The sequence below is a fragment of the Phyllobates terribilis genome, unplaced genomic scaffold, assembly GCF_046119375.1.
Source record: "Phyllobates terribilis strain yellow unplaced genomic scaffold, ASM4611937v1 Scaffold_2__4_contigs__length_985480577, whole genome shotgun sequence".
In the NCBI taxonomy this organism is placed as follows: Eukaryota; Metazoa; Chordata; class Amphibia; order Anura; family Dendrobatidae; genus Phyllobates; species Phyllobates terribilis.
The window spans coordinates 183,090,936-183,112,632 of record NW_027362762.1 but is presented as its reverse complement, the minus strand read 5'-3'; the positions used below and the strand labels follow the sequence as shown (position 1 = coordinate 183,112,632).

The 21,697-nt window shown below is 39.5% G+C and overlaps 1 protein-coding gene across 2 annotated transcripts in view; it reads right to left on the bottom strand.

The window, feature by feature from the left end:
• The window catches only part of MYO1A (myosin IA), a 106,775-nt gene that overhangs the window by 51,093 nt on the left and 33,985 nt on the right, over positions 1-21,697 (bottom strand). For both annotated transcript variants that reach the window (XM_073663351.1, XM_073663352.1), the window contains exons 4-6: positions 13,425-13,519; positions 5,400-5,504; positions 4,916-4,962 (exon numbers count right to left, since the gene is read on the bottom strand). In XM_073663351.1, coding sequence (XP_073519452.1) covers positions 4,916-4,962; positions 5,400-5,504; positions 13,425-13,519 — 247 coding nt within the window. The remainder of the gene's footprint in view (positions 1-4,915; positions 4,963-5,399; positions 5,505-13,424; positions 13,520-21,697) is intronic.

Sequence of the window (21,697 nt, the reverse complement as noted above, 5' to 3'; positions counted from 1 at the left end):
TCCCATCAGTCCACTGTCTGTGACTGATGTCTCTGACGTCATCACTTGGCACCCGATCCACTGTGCTGAAGATGTGTGCGGGCCGGGCGCTCTGAGCAGCGAGGGAACCAGGAGGAGAGGTGAGTACTGTTTATTTATTTTTTGCCGGTGAGGGGGGGGCGACATTATATTACAGACTCTGCCTATGGGGGGGGCATTATCCTAAAGACTCTGCCTATGGGGAAGGGGGGAGCATTATACTAAAGACTCTGCCTATGGGGAGGAGGGGAGCATTATACTAAAGACTCTGCCTATTTGGAGGGGGGGGATTATACTAAAGACTCTGCCTATGGGAGAGGGGGGGAGCATTACAGTAAAGACTCTGCCTATGGGGAGAGGTGGGAGCATTATACTAAAAACTCTGCCTATGGGGAGGGGGGAGCATTATACTAAAGACTCTGCCTATGGGGAGGGAGGGAAGCATTATACTACAGACTGTGCCTATGGGGAGGGGGGGAGCATTATACTAAGGAAGCTGCCTATGGGGGGGCATTATCCTAAAGACTCTGCTTATGGGGGAGGGGGCGACATTATACTAAAGACACTGCCTATGGGGAGGGGGGTGCATTATACTAAAGACTCTGCCTATGGGAGAGGGGGGAGCATTACAGTAAAGACTCTGCCTATGGGGAGAGGAGGGAGCATTATACTAAAAACTCTGCCTATGGGGAGGGTGGGAGCATTATACTAAAGACTCTGCCTATGGGGAGGGGGGAAGCATTATACTACAGACTGTGCCTATGGGGAGGGGGGGAACATTATACTAAAGACTCTGCCTATGGTGGGGCATTATCCTAAAGACTCTGCCTATGGGGAGGGGGCGACATTATACTAAAGACTCTGCCTATGGGGAGGGGGGGCATTACACTAAAGACTCTGCCTATGGGAAGAGGGGGGAGCATTATACTAAAGACTCTGCCTATGGGAGGGGGGGAGCATTACACTAAAGACTCTACCTATGGGGAGAGGGGGGAGCATTATACTAAAGAGGGGGGAGCATTATACTAAAGACTCTGCCTATGGGGAGGAGGGGAGCATTATACTAAAGACTCTGCCTATGGGCAGGGGGGGCATTATCCTAAAGACCCCGCCTATGGGAGAGGGGGGGCATTACAGTAAAGACTCTGCCTATGGGGAGAGGGGGGAGCATTATACTAAAAACTCTGCCTATGGGGGGGAGCATTATAACAAAGACTCTGCCTATGGGGAGGGGGGAAGCATTATGCTACAGACTGTGCCTATGGGGAGGGGGGGAGCATTATACTAAAGACTCTGCCTGAGGGGGGCATTATACTACAGACTCTGCATATGAGGAGGGGGAGAGCATTATACTACAGACCCTGCCAATGGGGGAGCTTTATACTACAGACTCTGCCTATGGGGGGTGCATTATACTACAGACGCTGCCTATAAGAGGGAGAGCATTATACTACAGACTCTGCCTATGGGGGGTGCATTTTACTACAGACTCTGCCTATGAGATGGGGGGGGGCATTATACTACAGACTCTGCCTATGAGGAGGGGGGGAGCATTATACTACAGATTCTGCCTATGAGATGGGGGGGCATTATACTACAGACTCTGCCTATGAGGGGGGGGGAGCATTATACTACAGACTCTGCCTATGGGGGGCATTATACTACAGACTTTGCCTATGGGGGGAGCAGTATACTACAGACTCTGTCTATGGGGGTGCATTATACTATACGAAGGACTATGGGGAGTGCATTATACTACAGACTCTGCCTATGGGGGGTGCATTTTACTACAGACTCTGTCTATGGGGAAGGGGGGAGCATTATACTAAAGACTCTGCCTATTTGGAGGGGGGGGATTATACTAAAGACTCTGCCTATGGGAGAGGGGGGGAGCATTACAGTAAAGACTCTGCCTATGGGGAGAGGTGGGAGCATTATACTAAAAACTCTGCCTATGGGGAGGGGGGAGCATTATACTAAAGACTCTGCCTATGGGGAGGGAGGGAAGCATTGTACTACAGACTGTGCCTATGGGGAGGGGGGGAGCATTATACTAAGGACGCTGCCTATGGGGGGGGCATTATCCTAAAGACCTAAAGACTCTGCTTATGGGGGAGGGGGCGACATTATACTAAAGACTCTGCCTATGGGGAGGGGGGTGCATTATACTAAAGACTCTGCCTATGGGAGAGGGGGGAGCATTACAGTAAAGACTCTGCCTATGGGGAGAGGGGGGAGCATTATACTAAAAACTCTGCCTATGGGGAGGGTGGGAGCATTATACTAAAGACTCTGCCTATGGGGAGGGGGGGAAGCATTATACTACAGACTGTGCCTATGGGGAGGGGGGGAACATTATACTAAAGACTCTGCCTATGGGGGGGGGCATTATCCTAAAGACTCTGCCTATGGGGAGGGGGCGACATTATACTAAAGACTCTGCCTATGGGGAGGGGGGGCATTACACTAAAGACTCTGCCTATGGGAAGAGGGGGGAGCATTATACTAAAGACTTTGCCTATGGGAGGGGGGAGCATTACACTAAAGACTCTACCTATGGGGAGAGGTGGGAGCATTATACTAAAGAGGGGGGAGCATTATACTAAAGACTTTGCCTATGGGGAGGAGGGGAGCATTATACTAAAGACTCTGCCTATGGGCAGGGGGGGCATTATCCTAAAGACTCCGCCTATGGGAGAGGGGGGGGGCATTACAGTAAAGACCCTGCCTATGGGGAGAGGGGGGAGCATTATTCTAAAAACTCTGCCTATGGGGGGGAGCATTATAACAAAGACTCTGCCTATGGGGAGGGGGGAAGCATTATGCTACAGACTGTGCCTATGGGGAGGGGGGGAGCATTATACTAAAGACTCTGCCTGAGGGGGGCATTATACTACAGACTCTGCCTATGAGGAGGGGGAGAGCATTATACTACAGACCCTGCCAATGGGGGAGCTTTATACTACAGACTCTGCCTATGGGGGGTGCATTATACTACAGACGCTGCCTATAAGAGGGGGAGCATTATACTACAGACTCTGCCTATGGGGGGTGCATTTTACTACAGACTCTGTCTATGGGTGGGGCATTATACTACAGACTCTGCCTATGAGATGGGGGGGCATTATACTACAGACTCTGCCTATGAGGAGGGGGGGAGCATTATACTACAGATTCTGCCTATGAGATGGGGGAGCATTATACTACAGACTCTGCCTATGGGGGGGCATTATACTACAGACTTTGCCTATGGGGGGAGAAGTATACTACAGACTCTGTCTATGGGGGTGCATTATACTATACGAAGGACTATGGGGAGTGCATTATACTACAGACTCTGCCTATGGGGGGTGCATTTTACTACAGACTCTGTCTATGGGTGGGGCATTATATTGCAGACTCTGCCTATGAGATGGGGGGGGCATTATACTACAGACTCTGCCTATGAGGAGGGGCGGAGCATTATACTACAGACTCTGCCTATGAGATTGGGGGGGCATTATACTACAGACTCTGCCTATGAGGGGGGGAGCATTATACTACAGACTCTGCCTATGAGGAGGGGGGAGCATTATACTACAGACTCTGTCTATGGGGGGTGCATTATACTATACGAAGGGCTATGGGAAGTGCATTATACTATATTCCGGACTATCTGGTGCATTATACTATATGTAGGCTATTTATACAGTGTGGGAGATAATGTGGAGTCTTTGTATAGTGTGGGGGCCATCATACAGTGTGGGAGATAATGTGGGGTCTTTGTACAGTGTCAGGGCCATCATACAGTGTGGGAGATAATGTGGGGTCTTTGCACAGTGTGGGGGCCATCATACAGTGTTGGAGCCATCAGCTTTGGGACTACTAAGGGGTCAGTATACTCTGGGGGGGTACTATACAGTGATGGGGAATTATATCGTATATAGGAGAACATCATACTGGTTAGAGGGGAGCTGTACAGGGAGGAGACTCAGGACATTATTAAATCTTAAGTGGGCACTTATTGTTATAGGGGAACTCAGGATATCGAGACTGTCAAAGGGGCACTATTACTTTCTAGGGGGCACAATGTGGGCACTGTTTTCTAGGACACTTGCACAGGGCATTACTATATTTTAGAGGTTTGTTTTACCATCTAGAGAGCAAACAGCAGGTGCAGTAATAGGGACACATTTTGCAGCAGAGGCTCAGTATTGGATTATCAGCAGGATGAGGGGTTTGTGCAGGTTGGGAATAGATGGGGACAGTGCCTGAAATGTAAGGAGTCAAATGTGTCTTTGTTTTGATCTCTGTAGACGTGAGACTCTGAGCCCTGGCTGGAGAAGTTGTCGTGTCGGTCTGGGCCAGATGGAAAAGACGGGAAAAGTGAACAATTTAATCAGAAAGAACATCAGCGGTAAGGTATTATATATAACTGTGCTGTGATCTCTTATATGTTCTGCCGGACTGGCATCTATCAATATATGGTCACCATATGGCGGTAATATCAGTGTTGGTCTTTGTATAGAGATTTCTTTTAGTAACAGCATGGTCATCTGCTGAGGTTCTCCTACATCCACTATCTGAGTGTGCCACCATAGCTGTAATCAGGGTTACATGGTTAGGGGCCCACTCAGTTTTGCCCCCCCTGAACCAAAACCCTAGCTACGCCTCTGATTCTTACTATCACATATTCATCATAAAGTGGATGTAAGGATTTTCACTAGTATCTGACAGAGAATACTGGATGATAGAATTAATCTCTAATTTGTATTCTAGCGAAATATCTCTTCTTGTAAATATTTATATGGTATGAAAATATAATGCGGACATCTCTGCAAACATTTGTGTGCTGAGTCAATAGGAAGGTATCATCAGGGCTGTTGTACCATTCCCATATTGTGAGAGAAGAACTTACAAATCTGGAGGAGTTATCATTTCGAATGGTTTTGGCATTTCCAAAAGCTGGAGAGAAAAAAAGGCAAAAGTTAATTAAAAAAAAACCTCATTTATGTAACTTTGTGTAATATCAGCCAGTGTTTCTCAATATTCCTACGTGGAGTACACAAATAAATTACCCCCAATCAAAGTGTCTACAAAGCTAAGATCATCCGATGAGCAGAGAGGCACGGCAAAACTTCCGAATTAGCTGAATGGAAACATTGTGCATTGAATGGTATTTAATAAGGGCAATAATCCGTACGCTTGTGCTGATCCAGATACAGATATATATAGTCTGTAGTGGGAAGATTTAATAGGAAGACTTGAAATAATGATATTGTATTCTTCATCATAAATGTCCATCCATTTGTTACTTCATCCTATCATTAGTGATCCATAATAGCCACAACACTAAATATATCCCACCCTGTGACTGATCACCCATTACTTCTGCTACTCACCCTCCAGGACAGGATTGGATTGTAAGAGCTGCTCCTTGACTTGATTGACTTCTTCTCCCTTCCCGCACACAGCAGCCACATATGACATCACATATTTACTGGCCTCTGAGAATAGCAAGAAAGAACATGCACTTATCTTAGAAGAAAGGTCTTCAAGAGGAACAGATCTGGGCAGATGTATCAGTGCTGAGCTTACAGATGTAGCAGAGCTGAGCTTACAGATGTAGCAGAGCTGAGCTTACAGATGTAGCAGTGCTGAGCTTACAGATGCAGCAGTGCTGAGCTTACAGATGTAGCAGTGCTGAGCTTATAGCTGTAGCAGAGCTGAGCTTACAGATGTAGCAGAGCTGAGCTTACAGATGTAGCAGAGCTGAGCTTACAGATGTAGCAGTGCTGAGCTTACAGATGCAGCAGTGCTGAGCTTACAGATGTAGCAGTGCTGAGCTTATAGCTGTAGCAGAGTTGAGCTTACAGATGTAGCAGAGCTGAGCTTACAGATGTAGCCGTGCTGAGCTTACAGATGTAGCAGAGCTGAGCTTACAGATGTAGCAGTGCTGAGCTTACAGATGCAGCAGTGCTGAGCTTACAGATGTAGCAGTGCTGAGCTTATAGCTGTAGCAGAGCTGAGCTTACAGATGTAGCAGAGCTGAGCTTACAGATGTAGCAGAGCTGAGCTTACAGATGTAGCAGTGCTGAGCTTACAGATGCAGCAGTGCTGAGCTTACAGATGTAGCAGTGCTGAGCTTATAGCTGTAGCAGAGTTGAGCTTACAGATGTAGCAGAGCTGAGCTTACAGATGTAGCCGTGCTGAGCTTACAGATGTAGCAGAGCTGAGCTTACAGATGTAGCAGTGCTGAGCTTACAGATGCAGCAGTGCTGAGCTTACAGATGTAGCAGTGCTGAGCTTATAGCTGTAGCAGAGCTGAGCTTACAGATGTAGCAGAGCTGAGCTTACAGATGTAGACGTGCTGAGCTTACAGATGGAGCAGAGCTGAGCTTACAGATGTAGCCGTGCTGAGCTTACAGATGTATCAGTGCTGAGCTTACAGATGTAGCAGAGCTGAGCTTACAGATGGAGCAGAGCTGAGCTTACAGATGTAGCAGTGCTGAGCTTATGACTAGCCCAGGGGGATGGGGACGACTCAGTACCCGGGCCTTTTGCCTGGCCTTGGGGATGTCACGGTGGTCGGCTCCCGGGCCCGTACCCTGGGGTCAGCTTTTAAAAGGGGATTGTTTGTTAATTTTATAAAAGTTCGTGACGCCACCTGTGGTTTCTGATGAGAATCACCAGCGCTGCGGCAGTCCACTGAGGCCGGTGATAAAGCAGCTCGATGGTATAGCTCCCCACAGGTGGAGCTAGGCCTCAGGGCAGCGTACAGAGAGGGGGATGCAGGACAGGCGAGACCCAGCCGGGTCAGAGCAAGAACAGGGACAGACACGATAGTCACTTCAGTACCTTTTACTGATGGAAATTCAGGCACGTCCCGGAGCACTGTAGTGTGAAGGGTGCATGTCAGGATCCTCCCCAATGAGCGGGTGTAGGGCCTCCTGTTTCTTGCCTCTGCGTAGTAAGTTTCTGACCTGCCTGGAGCTAGGCCGAACTTTATCTCTGTCCTGCACCGACTGACGTGGTGGTAGGGCCTTCTTTTGGAGTGCACGCTCCCAGTTTACGGGGCCTATGTGTCTCCTGGCTCTGTTACGTATCAGCTCTCTGGTGAACCTGGGACCTATAGTTCTCCAGGGATTCCGGTTATGCCTTACTGGGTCGTAGAGATCCCGGTAAGCTCGGACCCGGTGTCCGGTAAATATTTCGGGGTGAGCTAGGTAAGCTCCTCTGCCCCCACTGCTACTCACTTTCCACTCGCCTTCGGCCACGCTCGGGCCCTCACTAGGCTACTCACACTAAAGGCAGCTTGCCGCGCTTCACCGATCTTATGGCGCCGGCACACCTTAAGCTCACTATTCTGAGCTACAACTTAGTCTTAGTCTGGATGAGCTCCACTGCAGGCTAGCAGGAGCTGGAACAGGCTCTGTCCTCTGAGGTAACTCTTCTCAGACTGTACTGGACTAGACAAGTCTGAGCTCAACTCTGTATTCAGGTCTGTACTTGCTGAACTCTCCAGAGGAACTGAACTGCCTGGCTCCACCTTCCCTATTTATATCCCTAACGGGCTCCCTCTGCTGGTCTGAGGTGGAAGGTGGAGATGTGTGAATGTTTATGGGGGCCTCTTGTGGAGGAATCCATCAATGCACTCTTCTAGGATCTTTGATACCAAGCACAGCTGGGCGTCACACTTACAGATGTAGCAGAGCTGAGCTTACAGATGGAGCAGAGCTGAGCTTACAGATGTAGCAGTGCTGAGCTTACAGATGGAGCAGAGCTGAGCTTACAGATGCAGCAGTGCTGAGCTTACAGATGGAGCAGAGCTGAGCTTTCAGATGTAGCAGTGCTGAGCTTACAGATGTAGCAGTGCTGAGCTTACTGATGTAGCAGTGCTGAGCTTACAGATGGAGCAGTGCTGAGCTTACAGATGCAGCAGTGCTGAGCTTACAGATGTAGCAGTGCTGAGCTTACAGATGCAGCAGTGCTGAGCTTACAGATGTAGCAGTGCTGAGCTTATAGCTGTAGCAGTGCTGAGTTTACAGATGTAGCAGTGCTGACCTTATAGCTGTAGCAGTGCAGAGCTTACAGATGTAGCAGAGCTGAGCTTACAGATGTAGCAGTGCTGAGCTTATAGCTGTAGCAGTGCTGAGCTTACAGATGGAGCAGAGCTGAGCTTACAGATGTAGCAGTGCTGAGCTTACAGATGGAGCAGAGCTGAGCTTACAGATGGAGCAGTGCTGAGCTTACAGATGTAGCAGTGCTGAGCTTACAGATGTAGCAGAGCTGAGCTTACAGATGTAGCAGAGCTGAGCTTACAGATGTAGCAGTGCTGAGCTTACAGATGTAGCAGTGCTGAGCTTACAGATGTAGCAGAGCTGAGCTTACAGATGTAGCAGTGCTGAGTTTACAGATGTAGCAGTGCTGAGCTTACAGATGTAGCAGTGCTGAGCTTAAAGATGTAGCAGTGCTGAGCTTACAGATGTAGCAGAGCTGAGCTTACAGATGTAGCAGTGCTGAGCTTACAGATGTAGCAGTGCTGAGCTTACAGATGTAGCAGTGCTGAGTTTACCGATGTAGCAGTGCTCAGCTTACAGATGTAGCAGTGCTGAGCTTACAGAAGTAGCAGAGCTGAGCTTATAAGCTTATAGCAGTAGCAGTGCTGAGCTTACAGATGTAGCAGTGATGAGCTTATAGCAGTAGCAGTGCTGAGCTTACAGATGTAGCAGTGATGAGCTTATAGCTGTAGCAGAGCTGAGCTTACAGATGTAGCAGTGCTGAGCTTAAAGATGTAGCAGTGCTGAGCTTACAGATGTAGCAGAGCTGAGCTTACAGATGTAGCAGTGCTGAGCTTACAGAAGTAGCAGAGCTGAGCTTATAAGCTTATAGCAGTAGCAGTGCTGAGCTTACAGATGTAGCAGTGATGAGCTTATAGCAGTAGCAGTGCTGAGCTTACAGATGTAGCAGTGATGAGCTTATAGCTGTAGCAGAGCTGAGCTTACAGATGTAGCAGTGCTGAGCTTACAGATGTAGCAGTGCTGAGCTTAAAGATGTAGCAGTGCTGAGCTTACAGATGTAGCAGAGCTGAGCTTACAGATGTAGCAGTGCTGAGCTTACAGATGTAGCAGTGCTGAGCTTACAGATGTAGCAGTGCTGAGCTTACAGATGTAGCAGTGCTGAGCTTACAGATGTATCAGTGCTGCGCTTCCAGATGTAGCAGTGCTGAGCTTACAGACGTAGCAGAGCTGAGCTTACAGATGTAGCAGTGCTGAGCTTACAGATGTAGCAGTGCTGAGTTTACCGATGTAGCAGTGCTCAGCTTACAGATGTAGCAGTGCTGAGCTTACAGATGTAGCAGTGCTGAGCTTACAGAAGTAGCAGAGCTGAGCTTATAAGCTTATAGCAGTAGCAGTGCTGAGCTTACAGATGTAGCAGTGCTGAGCTTACAGATGTAGCAGTGATGAGCTTATAGCTGTAGCAGAGCTGAGCTTACAGATGTAGCAGTGCTGAGCTTACAGATGTAGCAGTGCTGAGCTTACAGATGTAGCAGTGCTGAGCTTACAGATGTAGCAGTGCTGCGCTTACAGATGTATCAGTGCTGCGCTTCCAGATGTAGCAGTGCTGCGCTTCCAGATGTAGCAGTGCTGAGCTTACAGATGTAGCAGTGCTCAGCTTACAGATGTAGCAGTGCTCAGCTTACAGATGTAGCAGAGCTGAGCTTATAAGCTTATAGCTGTAGCAGTGCTGAGCTTACAGATGTAGCAGTTATGAGCTTATAGCTGTAGCAGTGCTGAGCTTACAGATGGAGCAGAGCTGAGCTTACAGATGGAGCAGAGCTGAGCTTACAGATGTAGCAGTGCTGAGCTTACAGATGTAGCGGTGCTGAGCTTACAGATGTAGCAGTGCTGAACTTACAGATGTAGCAGAGCTGAGCTTACAGATGTAGCAGTGCTGAGCTTACAGATGTCGCGGTGCTGAACTTACAGATGTAGCAGTGCTGAGCTTACAGATGTAGCAGTGCTCAGCTTACAGATGTAGCAGAGCTGAGCTTATAAGCTTATAGCTGTAGCAGTGCTGAGCTTACAGATGTAGCAGTTATGAGCTTATAGCTGTAGCAGTGCTGAGCTTACAGATGGAGCAGAGCTGAGCTTACAGATGGAGCAGAGCTGAGCTTACAGATGTAGCAGTGCTGAGCTTACAGATGTAGCGGTGCTGAGCTTATAGATGTAGCAGTGCTGAACTTACAGATGTAGCAGAGCTGAGCTTACAGATGTAGCAGTGCTGAGCTTACAGATGTCGCGGTGCTGAACTTACAGATGTAGCAGTGCTGAGCTTACAGATGTAGCAGTGCTGAACTTACAGATGTAGCAGAGCTGAGCTTACAGATGTAGCAGTGCTGAGCTTACAGATGTAGCAGTGCTAAGCTTACAGATGTAGCAGAGCTGAACTTACAGATGTAGCAGAGCTGAGCTTACAGATGTAGCAGTGCTGAGCTTACAGATGTAGCAGAGCTGAGCTTACAGATGTAGCAGAGCTGAGCCTACAGATGTAGCAGTGCTGAGCTTACAGATGTCGCGGTGCTGAGCTTACAGATGTAGCAGAGCTGAGCTTACAGATGTAGCAGAGCTGAGCTTACAGATGTAGCAGTGCTGAGCTTACAGATGTAGCAGTGCTGAGCTCACAGATGTAGCAGTGCTGAGCTTACAGATGTAGCAGTGCTGAGCTTACATATGTAGCAGTGCTGAGCTTAAAGATGTAGCAGTGCTGAGCTTACAGATGTAGCAGAGCTGAGCTTACAGATGTAGCAGTGCTGAGCTTACAGATGTAGCAGAGCTGAGCTTACAGATGCAGCAGTGCTGAGCTTACAGATGTAGTAGAGCTGAGCTTACAGATGTAGCAGTGCTGAGCTTACAGATGTAGCAGTGCTGAGCTTACAGATGTAGTAGAGCTGAGCTTACAGATGTAGCAGTGCTGAGCTTACAGATGTAGCCGTGCTGAGCTTACAGATGTAGCAGAGCTGAGCTTACAGATGTAGCAGTGCTGAGCTTACAGATGCAGCAGTGCTGAGCTTACAGATGTAGCAGTGCTGAGCTTATAGCTGTAGCAGAGTTGAGCTTACAGATGTAGCAGAGCTGAGCTTACAGATGTAGCAGAGCTGAGCTTACAGATGTAGCAGTGCTGAGCTTACAGATGTAGCAGTGCTGAGCCTATAGATGCGGCAAATCAGACATGAGGTGATAATAAGAAATAACATTTGGAAATTTATTGAACACTGCAAAAAAATTATTTTAATGGTGCAATCACGAATTGGAAATTCATCTCTTGAGGACTTAGATACGTATAATTGTCTGATGTACCATAGTTGGAGATCAATAAGATGAGATAAGCAGATTGTTTAGCAAATGTAGTCATTTTCCACCCCACTAGCAAAGAGTTTTCCTCTTTACTGAAGATTGCTTTAAGAAATTGTAAAGAATCTTCCTCTTCTTTCTTAAAGCATACCTGTCAGTTCAGGAGACTTTTCAGAACAAGTTGTCATATATGTGTACATGAGGAATAACACTATATCTGGCTATTATATGACTAGTATCCTGCATTTTTAGCAGTTTTCCCCTTTTACAAGCTCGATGTCTAGTTTATAGGTCTGAGCTAGTGTGTGGTTACTAGCTGCAATGATATCTCACTAACACAGCACCCATAGACACGAGGGATTCCTGCTCTTCTGTCTCCATGTACTACATGTTCAGGAGCAACAGCAGCATGGATGACATTATACAGCAATGTAGTTATGAATCCTGGAACTGGTGTGATAAAACACTTACTAGAAAGAAACAAAAGTGCTGTGTGTGTTTCTTTGCTTCTCTCTCTGCTCTATATCTTAAAAAGAATTTGTCAGCGCAGAATGACTGTTCAAAGAAGGACAGGCTTTCGGTGCACCCTTAGCAGGGCCAAACATTTAAGTGCATCTTCCCACCTACTTATTTTCCATCTATATCTGCCCTTTTTTGATTGACATTTCTGGCTTTTTAGAGCTAGAGAAGAGCGGGGTGGAGATAGAGAGAAAACAAGAAGGTGGAAAGGTGCACTTAAAGGGAACCCGTCACCAGAAATAACGCTATTAATAGCGTTATTATGCTGCCCGGCACGCAGCCAAATGCAGTGGGGAGAAAATGTACTTTATTCTCCCTACCAGCATTCGGTTTTAGTCACGGGGGAGGCGCCGGAGCTGGTTTAGTCACCCCCAACCCTGACTGACACTGGTTCTGCATTGCAGCCAGCTGTCAGTCAGGGCCGGGGGCGCGGTTACAGCGGCTGCTCTGTATTCTCAGAGCGGTGACTGAACCCGTGCCAGCGCCGCCCCCGTGATTAAAACCAAATGCTGGCGGGGAGAATAAAGTTAATTTTCTCCCCGCTGCATTTGGCTGCGTGCAGGCGCCGAGCAGCATGATAACACTATTAATTTGCAGAATAACCGCATATCTGCAGGTTAATAGCGTTATTTCTGGTGACAGGTTCCATTTAAATGTTTTGCCACGTCAATGGTGCACTGAACGCCTGTGCTTGGTTTGAACAGTCATTCCATGCTGACAGATTCCCTTTAATATGCAGGTGTAATCTTATACCTCAGTGAGCTGACAGTCTCTCAAGTCATTAGCCAGAACGATTTTAACTGGTTTTCAGAGTGAATGGTGACTTTATGAGGTGGGGGGCAGGAGACGAGGTGGCTTATAAGTGGAGAGAAAAGAATATTTCTCTGATAAAGATAAATGATCTTATATTGGCTTTTACTATTAATTTCATCAAAATGTGTTGGAGCGGCAGAGACAATTTAGGATTTTCTCTTAATACAATACTTTAGAAAGTGACATCTTGACTGATTTGATTAGCAAAAGTCAATCGCAGCCTTTACTTTTCTTTTTTATCATCCACTTTTAAACGAAACCCCAATATTCACATTATGTTGAAGGGGTTGCCCACTCCTGGATACCCCAGCTTAAACTCAATTCAGGACCTGAATTAAAATGAAAAACAGCATATACTCACCTCCTGCATGTTGGCGCCATTGTTCCCATTGAGTAACGTGATTTCTTGTGTCATGTGCTGGCTGTAACCCCTGAACAGCCCCTCATCAGCAGCAGCCTTTACTATTTTGTCAAAGCTGATGTCCTCCCTAAAGGCATATTAATGATCTGCAGCCAAAGAAAGGCCGCTGATTAGCTGCAGCCAGCACGTGACATGACAAGACATGACATTTTCTGCATTTTCTGGGAACAGTGACACCGACATTGCTGGAATAGCACCACTGCAGGAGGTGAGTATCCACTGGTTTTATTTTAATTTGGGTCCAGAATTGGTTAAGCTGGGGTTGTCCAGTAGAGGACAACCCGTTTAATAAAGAAAGGCAACCATTTAAGAAGATTTACCAGTTTTTCCAGCGCCGCTCTCCCCGGTTATTAGGATACATTGGTCCCTGTCACGATCCCGCAAAGACTGGTAGGCATCATCAGCCACTGCAAAGCTAAAAAGTAAAGAATCAGTAAAAAAATAATGAAGTAGCATTAGCACCAAGTTGGTAAAACAAGATACATAGCAGTCACTTCACTATCTGTTATGAGATGAGAGATCTGAACTAAATAAAAGCATACAGCAGCCTGAAAAGCATCTTATGTGCAGGCTTACTTTTGGTGAGCCGACCATCTGTGATCTGATTGCTAGAACCCCATTAACCAGCTAATCATAGCTGCTCTCACTTCCACATGCAGATAATTTTCTGTAATACTAGATTAGACATAATGGGGGCAGTATACCATAGATGTAATACATGGTTGCACTCAGTTGCCCAGGGCTTTTGAGGGATCACCTATCTCCATAGACCCCCAATATTCCTAGACTGTTGTGTTCTTGGGTGAATAATGCCTTCACTAGACCTGGAATTGTGAGCATGGATGTTACTGTAGCCTTAAGGTGTTGGGGATCAGCAGAATTTCTGATATTTTGACAGTAGATATGTAGCTGCATGCTGCGCTGCTGTAGCTATCACTTGTAACAGAATTGCTGATGAAGCCTCCATCCATAGAGTCAACATTGATTTTACTGAAAACTGGTCTTCAAAACATATACGTGCTATTTCACTGAGTAGAATCCGCCCACTGGACTCTTATACATGCACACAGCAGGGATTTCATTGAATAAATTGCAAGTTTTACAGATACTTCTCCCACAAAAATGTCAATCAATCTGATCAGCTCCTCCTGCTCTATAACATCCCGTCTGCAGATCAGATACTATTTTCAACATGACAGGTTCCATTTACTGATCATAAAATCATTCACTGAATTATTCAGAAACTTCATTTCTTATAATCTCTAATATTTTAAGAAACTCTACATGTGTTTGCCATTTGTTAACCATATTATATTAGCATACCTACAGTGCTGGCCAAAAGTATTGGCACCCCTGCAATTCTGTCAGATAATACTCAGTTTCTTCCTGAAAATGATTGCAATCACAAATTCTTTGGTATTATTCTCTTCATTTAATTTGTCTTCAATGAAAAAAACACAAAAAGAATTGTCCTAAAGCCAAATTGGATATAATTCCACACCAAACCTAAAAAAGGGGGTGGACAAAAGTATTGGCACCCTTTGAAAAATCATGTGATGCTTCTCTAATTCATGTAATTAACAGCACCTCTAACTTACCTGTGGCACCTAACAGGTGTTGGCAATAACTAAATCACACTTGCAGGCAGTTAACATGGATTAAAGTTGACTCAACCTCTGTCCTGTGTCCTTGTGTGTACCACATTGAGCATGGAGAAAAGAAAGAAGACCAAAGAACTGTCTGAGGTCTTGAGAAACCAAATTGTGAGGAAGCATGAGCAATCTCAAGGCTACAAGTCCATCTCCAAAGACCTGAATGTTCCTGTGTCTTCCGTGCACAGTGTCATCAAGAAGTTTAAAGCCCATGGCACTGTGGCTAACCTCCCTAGATGTGGACGGAAAAGAAAAATTGACGAGAGATTTCAACGCAAGATTGTGCGGTTGGTGGATAAAGAAACTCGACTAACATCCAAATAAGTTCAAGCTTCCCTGCAGTCCGAGGGTACAACAGTGTCAACCCGTACTATCCGTCGGCGTCTGATTGAAAAGGGACTGTATGGTAGGATACCCAGGAAGACCCCACTTCTTACCCAGAGACATAAAAAAGCCAGGCTGGAGTTTGCCAAAACTTACCTGAGAAAGCCTAAAACGTTTTGGGAGAATGTTCTCTGGTCAGATGAGACAAAAGTAGAGCTTTTTGGGAAAAAGCATCAACATAGAGTATACAGGAAAAAAAAGAGGCATTCAAAGAAAAGAACATGGTCCCTACAGTCAAACATGGCGGAGGTTCCCTGACGTTTTGGGGTTGCTTTGCTGCCTCTGGCACTGGACTGCTTGACCGTGTGCATGGCATTATGAAGTCTGAAGACTACCAACAAATTTTGCAGCATAATGTAGGGCCCAGTGTGAGAAAGCTGGGTCTCCTTCAGTGGTCATGGGTCTTCCAGTAGGACAATGACCCAAAACACACTTCCAAAAGCACTATAAAATAGTTTTAGAGAAAGCACTGGAGACTTCTAAGGTGGCCAGCAATGAGTCCAGACCTGAATCCCATAGAACACCTGTGGAGAGAACACAAAATGGCAGTTTGGAGAAGGCACCCTTCAAATATCAGGGACCTGGAGCAGTTTGCCAGCAGAGCATTGTAAGAAACTCATTGATGGTTACCGGAAGCGGTTGTTCGCAGTTATTTTGGCTAAAGGTTGTGCAACCAAGTATTAGGCTGAGGGTGCCAATACCTTTGTCTGGCTCTTTTTTGGAGTTTTGTGTGAAATGATCAATGATTTGATTTTTGCTTCATTCTCTTTTGTGTTTATTCCTTGCAAGCAAATTAAATGAAGATAATAATACCAAAGAATTTGTGATTGCAATCATTTTCAGGAAGAAACTGAGTATTATCTGACAGAATTGCAGGGGTGCCAATACTTTTGGCCACCACTGTAACAACACAAAATACACTTAGCTTTCCAACAAGAAACTTAACTGCCAGGGGTGCCAATACTTTTGGCCAGCACTGTATATACATTATTATTACACATAGGTTTCTGATGTGAGTGCGTCTATAATGTGGGGGGAATTATTCAGGACTCATGAGATATATGATATTGCATGTATTACTACATAACCCTAGGATATACCATATACTGTATATCTAAGAAGGGAATAGCCTTTTAATACAAGTAGTATTTAGAAATGGAGCTTCCTCAGCATGAGTGCTATTTCCTTACTACTGTATCCTAGGAGCGGACCCAGACAGAAGACGGTCTCTGGACGAGGACAATATATGGGCCCTTTCTAGCTCATTAGCTCATCATTATGCACAATTCCACCTGCATTGGAGGTAGTAGGGGCCCCCTTACATCTTGGGCCCCTGTGCGGCTACACAGGTTGCAACAATGGTATGTCCGCCCCTGCTCTAGCCAATATATAAAATCAATGATACGTTTCATTGTGATAGACCTAAATGTTATCTCAGCCTTCTCTTTAATGAATCATTTTCCCTTGTCATTGCTGCATGATTACCATGTGGATATATATAGCATAAGTGAAGGATCCCAAGAGGCTGGCAAATTAAGAAAAAAATAATTATACTCACTATACCAGTGGTGTCATTGTACTACACATACTACAGATGTGCACACGTCTATCTAACTGCTGTATCTACAGAATCTATACTACCTATCTACATGTATCTATTTATAGTATCTATCTACAATATTTATCTATTTATAGTATCTATCTACAACATGTATCTATTTATAGTATCTGTCTAAAATATTTATCTATTTATAGTATCTATCTAAAATATTTATCTATTTATAGTATCTATCTACAATATTTATCTATTTATAGTATCTATCTACAATATTTATCTATTTATAGTATCTATCTAAAATATTTATCTATTTATAGTATTTATCTACAATATTTATCTATTTATAGTATCTATCTACAACATGTATCTATTTATAGTATCTATCTAAAATATTTATCTATTTATAGTATCTATCTACAACATGTATCTATTTATAGTATCTATCTAAAATATTTATCTATTTATAGTATCTATCTAAAATATTTATCTATTTATAGTATCTATTTAAAATATTTATCTATTTATAGTATCTATCTACAATATTTATCTATTTATAGTATCTATCTACAATATTTATCTATTTATAGTATCTATCTACAACATGTATCTATTTATAGTATCTATCTAAAATATTTATCTATTTATAGTATCTATCTAAAATATTTATCTATTTATAGTATCTATCCACAATATTTATCTATTTATAGTATCTATCTACAACATGTATCTATTTATAGTATCTATCTAAAATATTTATCTATTTATAGTATCTATCTACAACATGTATCTATTTATAGTATCTATCTAAAATATTTATCTATTTATAGTATCTATCTAAAATATTTATCTATTTATAGTATCTATTTAAAATATTTATCTATTTATAGTATCTATCTACAATATTTATCTATTTATAGTATCTATCTACAATATTTATCTATTTATAGTATCTATCTACAACATGTATCTATTTATAGTATCTATCTAAAATATTTATCTATTTATAGTATCTATCTAAAATATTTATCTATTTATAGTATCTATCTACAACATGTATCTATTTATAGTATCTATCTAAAATATTTATCTATTTATAGTATCTATCTAAAATATTTATCTATTTATAGTATCTATCTACAATATTTATCTATTTATAGTATCTATCTACAACATGTATCTATTTATAGTATCTATCTAAAATATTTATCTATTTATAGTATCTATCTAAAATATTTATCTATTTATAGTATCTATCTACAATATTTATCTATTTATAGTATCTATCTACAATATTTATCTATTTATAGTATCTATCTACAACATATATCTATTTATAGTATCTATCTACAACATATATCTATTTATAGTATCTATCTACAATATTTATCTATTTATAGTATCTATCTACAATATTTATCTATTTATAGTATCTATCTACAATATTTATCTATTTATAGTATCTATCTACAACATATATCTATTTATAGTATCTATCTACAATATTTATCTATTTATAGTATCTATCTACAATATTTATCTATTTATTTATAGTATTTATCTACAACATATATCTATTTATAGTATCTATCTAAAATATTTATCTATTTATAGTATCTATCTACAATATTTATCTATTTATAGTATCTATCTACAACATGTATCTATTTATAGTATCTATCTAAAATATTTATCTATTTATAGTATCTATCTAAAATATTTATCTATTTATAGTATCTATCTACAACATGTATCTATTTATAGTATCTATCTACAATATTTATCTATTTATAGTATCTATCTAAAATATTTATCTATTTATAGTATCTATCTACAACATGTATCTATTTATAGTATCTATCTACAATATTTATCTATTTATAGTATCTATCTACAACATGTATCTATTTATAGTATCTATCTACAATATTTATCTATTTATAGTATCTATCTACAATATTTATCTATTTATTTATAGTATTTATCTACAACATATATCTATTTATAGTATCTATCTAAAATATTTATCTATTTATAGTATCTATCTACAACATATATCTATTTATAGTATCTATCTACAATATTTATCTATTTATAGTATCTATCTACAATATTTATCTATTTATTTATAGTATTTATCTACAACATATATCTATTTATAGTATCTATCTAAAATATTTATCTATTTATAGTATCTATCTAAAATATTTATCTATTTATAGTATCTATCTACAACATGTATCTATTTATAGTATCTATCTACAATATTTATCTATTTATAGTATCTATCTAAAATATTTATCTATTTATAGTATCTATCTAAAATATTTATCTATTTATAGTATCTATCTACAACATGTATCTATTTATAGTATCTATCTACAATATTTATCTATTTATAGTATCTATCTAAAATATTTATCTATTTATAGTATCTATCTACAACATGTATCTATTTATAGTATCTATCTACAATATTTATCTATTTATAGTATCTATCTACAACATGTATCTATTTATAGTATCTATCTACAATATTTATCTATTTATAGTATCTATCTACAACATATATCTATTTATAGTATCTATCTACAATATTTATCTATTTATAGTATCTATCTAAAATATTTATCTATTTATAGTATCTATCTACAATATTTATCTATTTATAGTATCTATCTACAATATTTATCTATTTATAGTATCTATCTACAACATATATCTATTTATAGTATCTATCTACAACATATATCTATTTATAGTATCTATCTACAATATTTATCTATTTATAGTATCTATCTACAATATTTATCTATTTATAGTATCTATCTACAATATTTATCTATTTATAGTATCTATCTACAACATATATCTATTTATAGTATCTATCTACAATATTTATCTATTTATAGTATCTATCTACAATATTTATCTATTTATTTATAGTATTTATCTACAACATATATCTATTTATAGTATCTATCTAAAATATTTATCTATTTATAGTATCTATCTAAAATATTTATCTATTTATAGTATCTATCTACAACATGTATCTATTTATAGTATCTATCTACAATATTTATCTATTTATAGTATCTATCTACAACATGTATCTATTTATAGTATCTATCTAAAATATTTATCTATTTATAGTATCTATCTAAAATATTTATCTATTTATAGTATCTATCTACAACATGTATCTATTTATAGTATCTATCTAAAATATTTATCTATTTATAGTATCTATCTAAAATATTTATCTATTTATAGTATCTATCTAAAATATTTATCTATTTATAGTATCTATCTACAATATTTATCTGTTTATAGTATCTATCTACAATATTTATCTATTTATAGTATCTATCTACAACATATATCTATTTATAGTATCTATCTACAACATATATCTATTTATAGTATCTATCTACAATATTTATCTATTTATAGTATCTATCTACAATATTTATCTATTTATAGTATCTATCTACAATATTTATCTATTTATAGTATCTATCTACAACATATATCTATTTATAGTATCTATCTACAATATTTATCTATTTATAGTATCTATCTACAATATTTATCTATTTATTTATAGTATTTATCTACAACATATATCTATTTATAGTATCTATCTAAAATATTTATCTATTTATAGTATCTATCTAAAATATTTATCTATTTATAGTATCTATCTACAACATGTATCTATTTATAGTATCTATCTACAATATTTATCTATTTATAGTATCTATCTACAACATGTATCTATTTATAGTATCTATCTAAAATATTTATCTATTTATAGTATCTATCTAAAATATTTATCTATTTATAGTATCTATCTACAACATGTATCTATTTATAGTATCTATCTACAATATTTATCTATTTATAGTATCTATCTACAACATGTATCTATTTATAGTATCTATCTACAATATTTATCTATTTATAGTATCTATCTAAAATATTTATCTATTTATAGTATCTATCTACAACATGTATCTATTTATAGTATCTATCTACAATATTTATCTATTTATAGTATCTATCTACAACATGTATCTATTTATAGTATCTATCTACAATATTTATCTATTTATAGTATCTATCTACAATATTTATCTATTTATTTATAGTATTTATCTACAACATATATCTATTTATAGTATCTATCTAAAATATTTATCTATTTATAGTATCTATCTACAACATATATCTATTTATAGTATCTATCTACAATATTTATCTATTTATAGTATCTATCTACAATATTTATCTATTTATTTATAGTATTTATCTACAACATATATCTATTTATAGTATCTATCTAAAATATTTATCTATTTATAGTATCTATCTAAAATATTTATCTATTTATAGTATCTATCTACAACATGTATCTATTTATAGTATCTATCTACAATATTTATCTATTTATAGTATCTATCTAAAATATTTATCTATTTATAGTATCTATCTAAAATATTTATCTATTTATAGTATCTATCTACAACATGTATCTATTTATAGTATCTATCTACAATATTTATCTATTTATAGTATCTATCTAAAATATTTATCTATTTATAGTATCTATCTACAACATGTATCTATTTATAGTATCTATCTACAATATTTATCTATTTATAGTATCTATCTACAACATATATCTATTTATAGTATCTATCTACAATATTTATCTATTTATAGTATCTATCTAAAATATTTATCTATTTATAGTATCTATCTACAATATTTATCTATTTATAGTATCTATCTACAACATATATCTATTTATAGTATCTATCTACAACATATATCTATTTATAGTATCTATCTACAATATTTATCTATTTATAGTATCTATCTACAATATTTATCTATTTATAGTATCTATCTACAATATTTATCTATTTATAGTATCTATCTACAACATATATCTATTTATAGTATCTATCTACAATATTTATCTATTTATAGTATC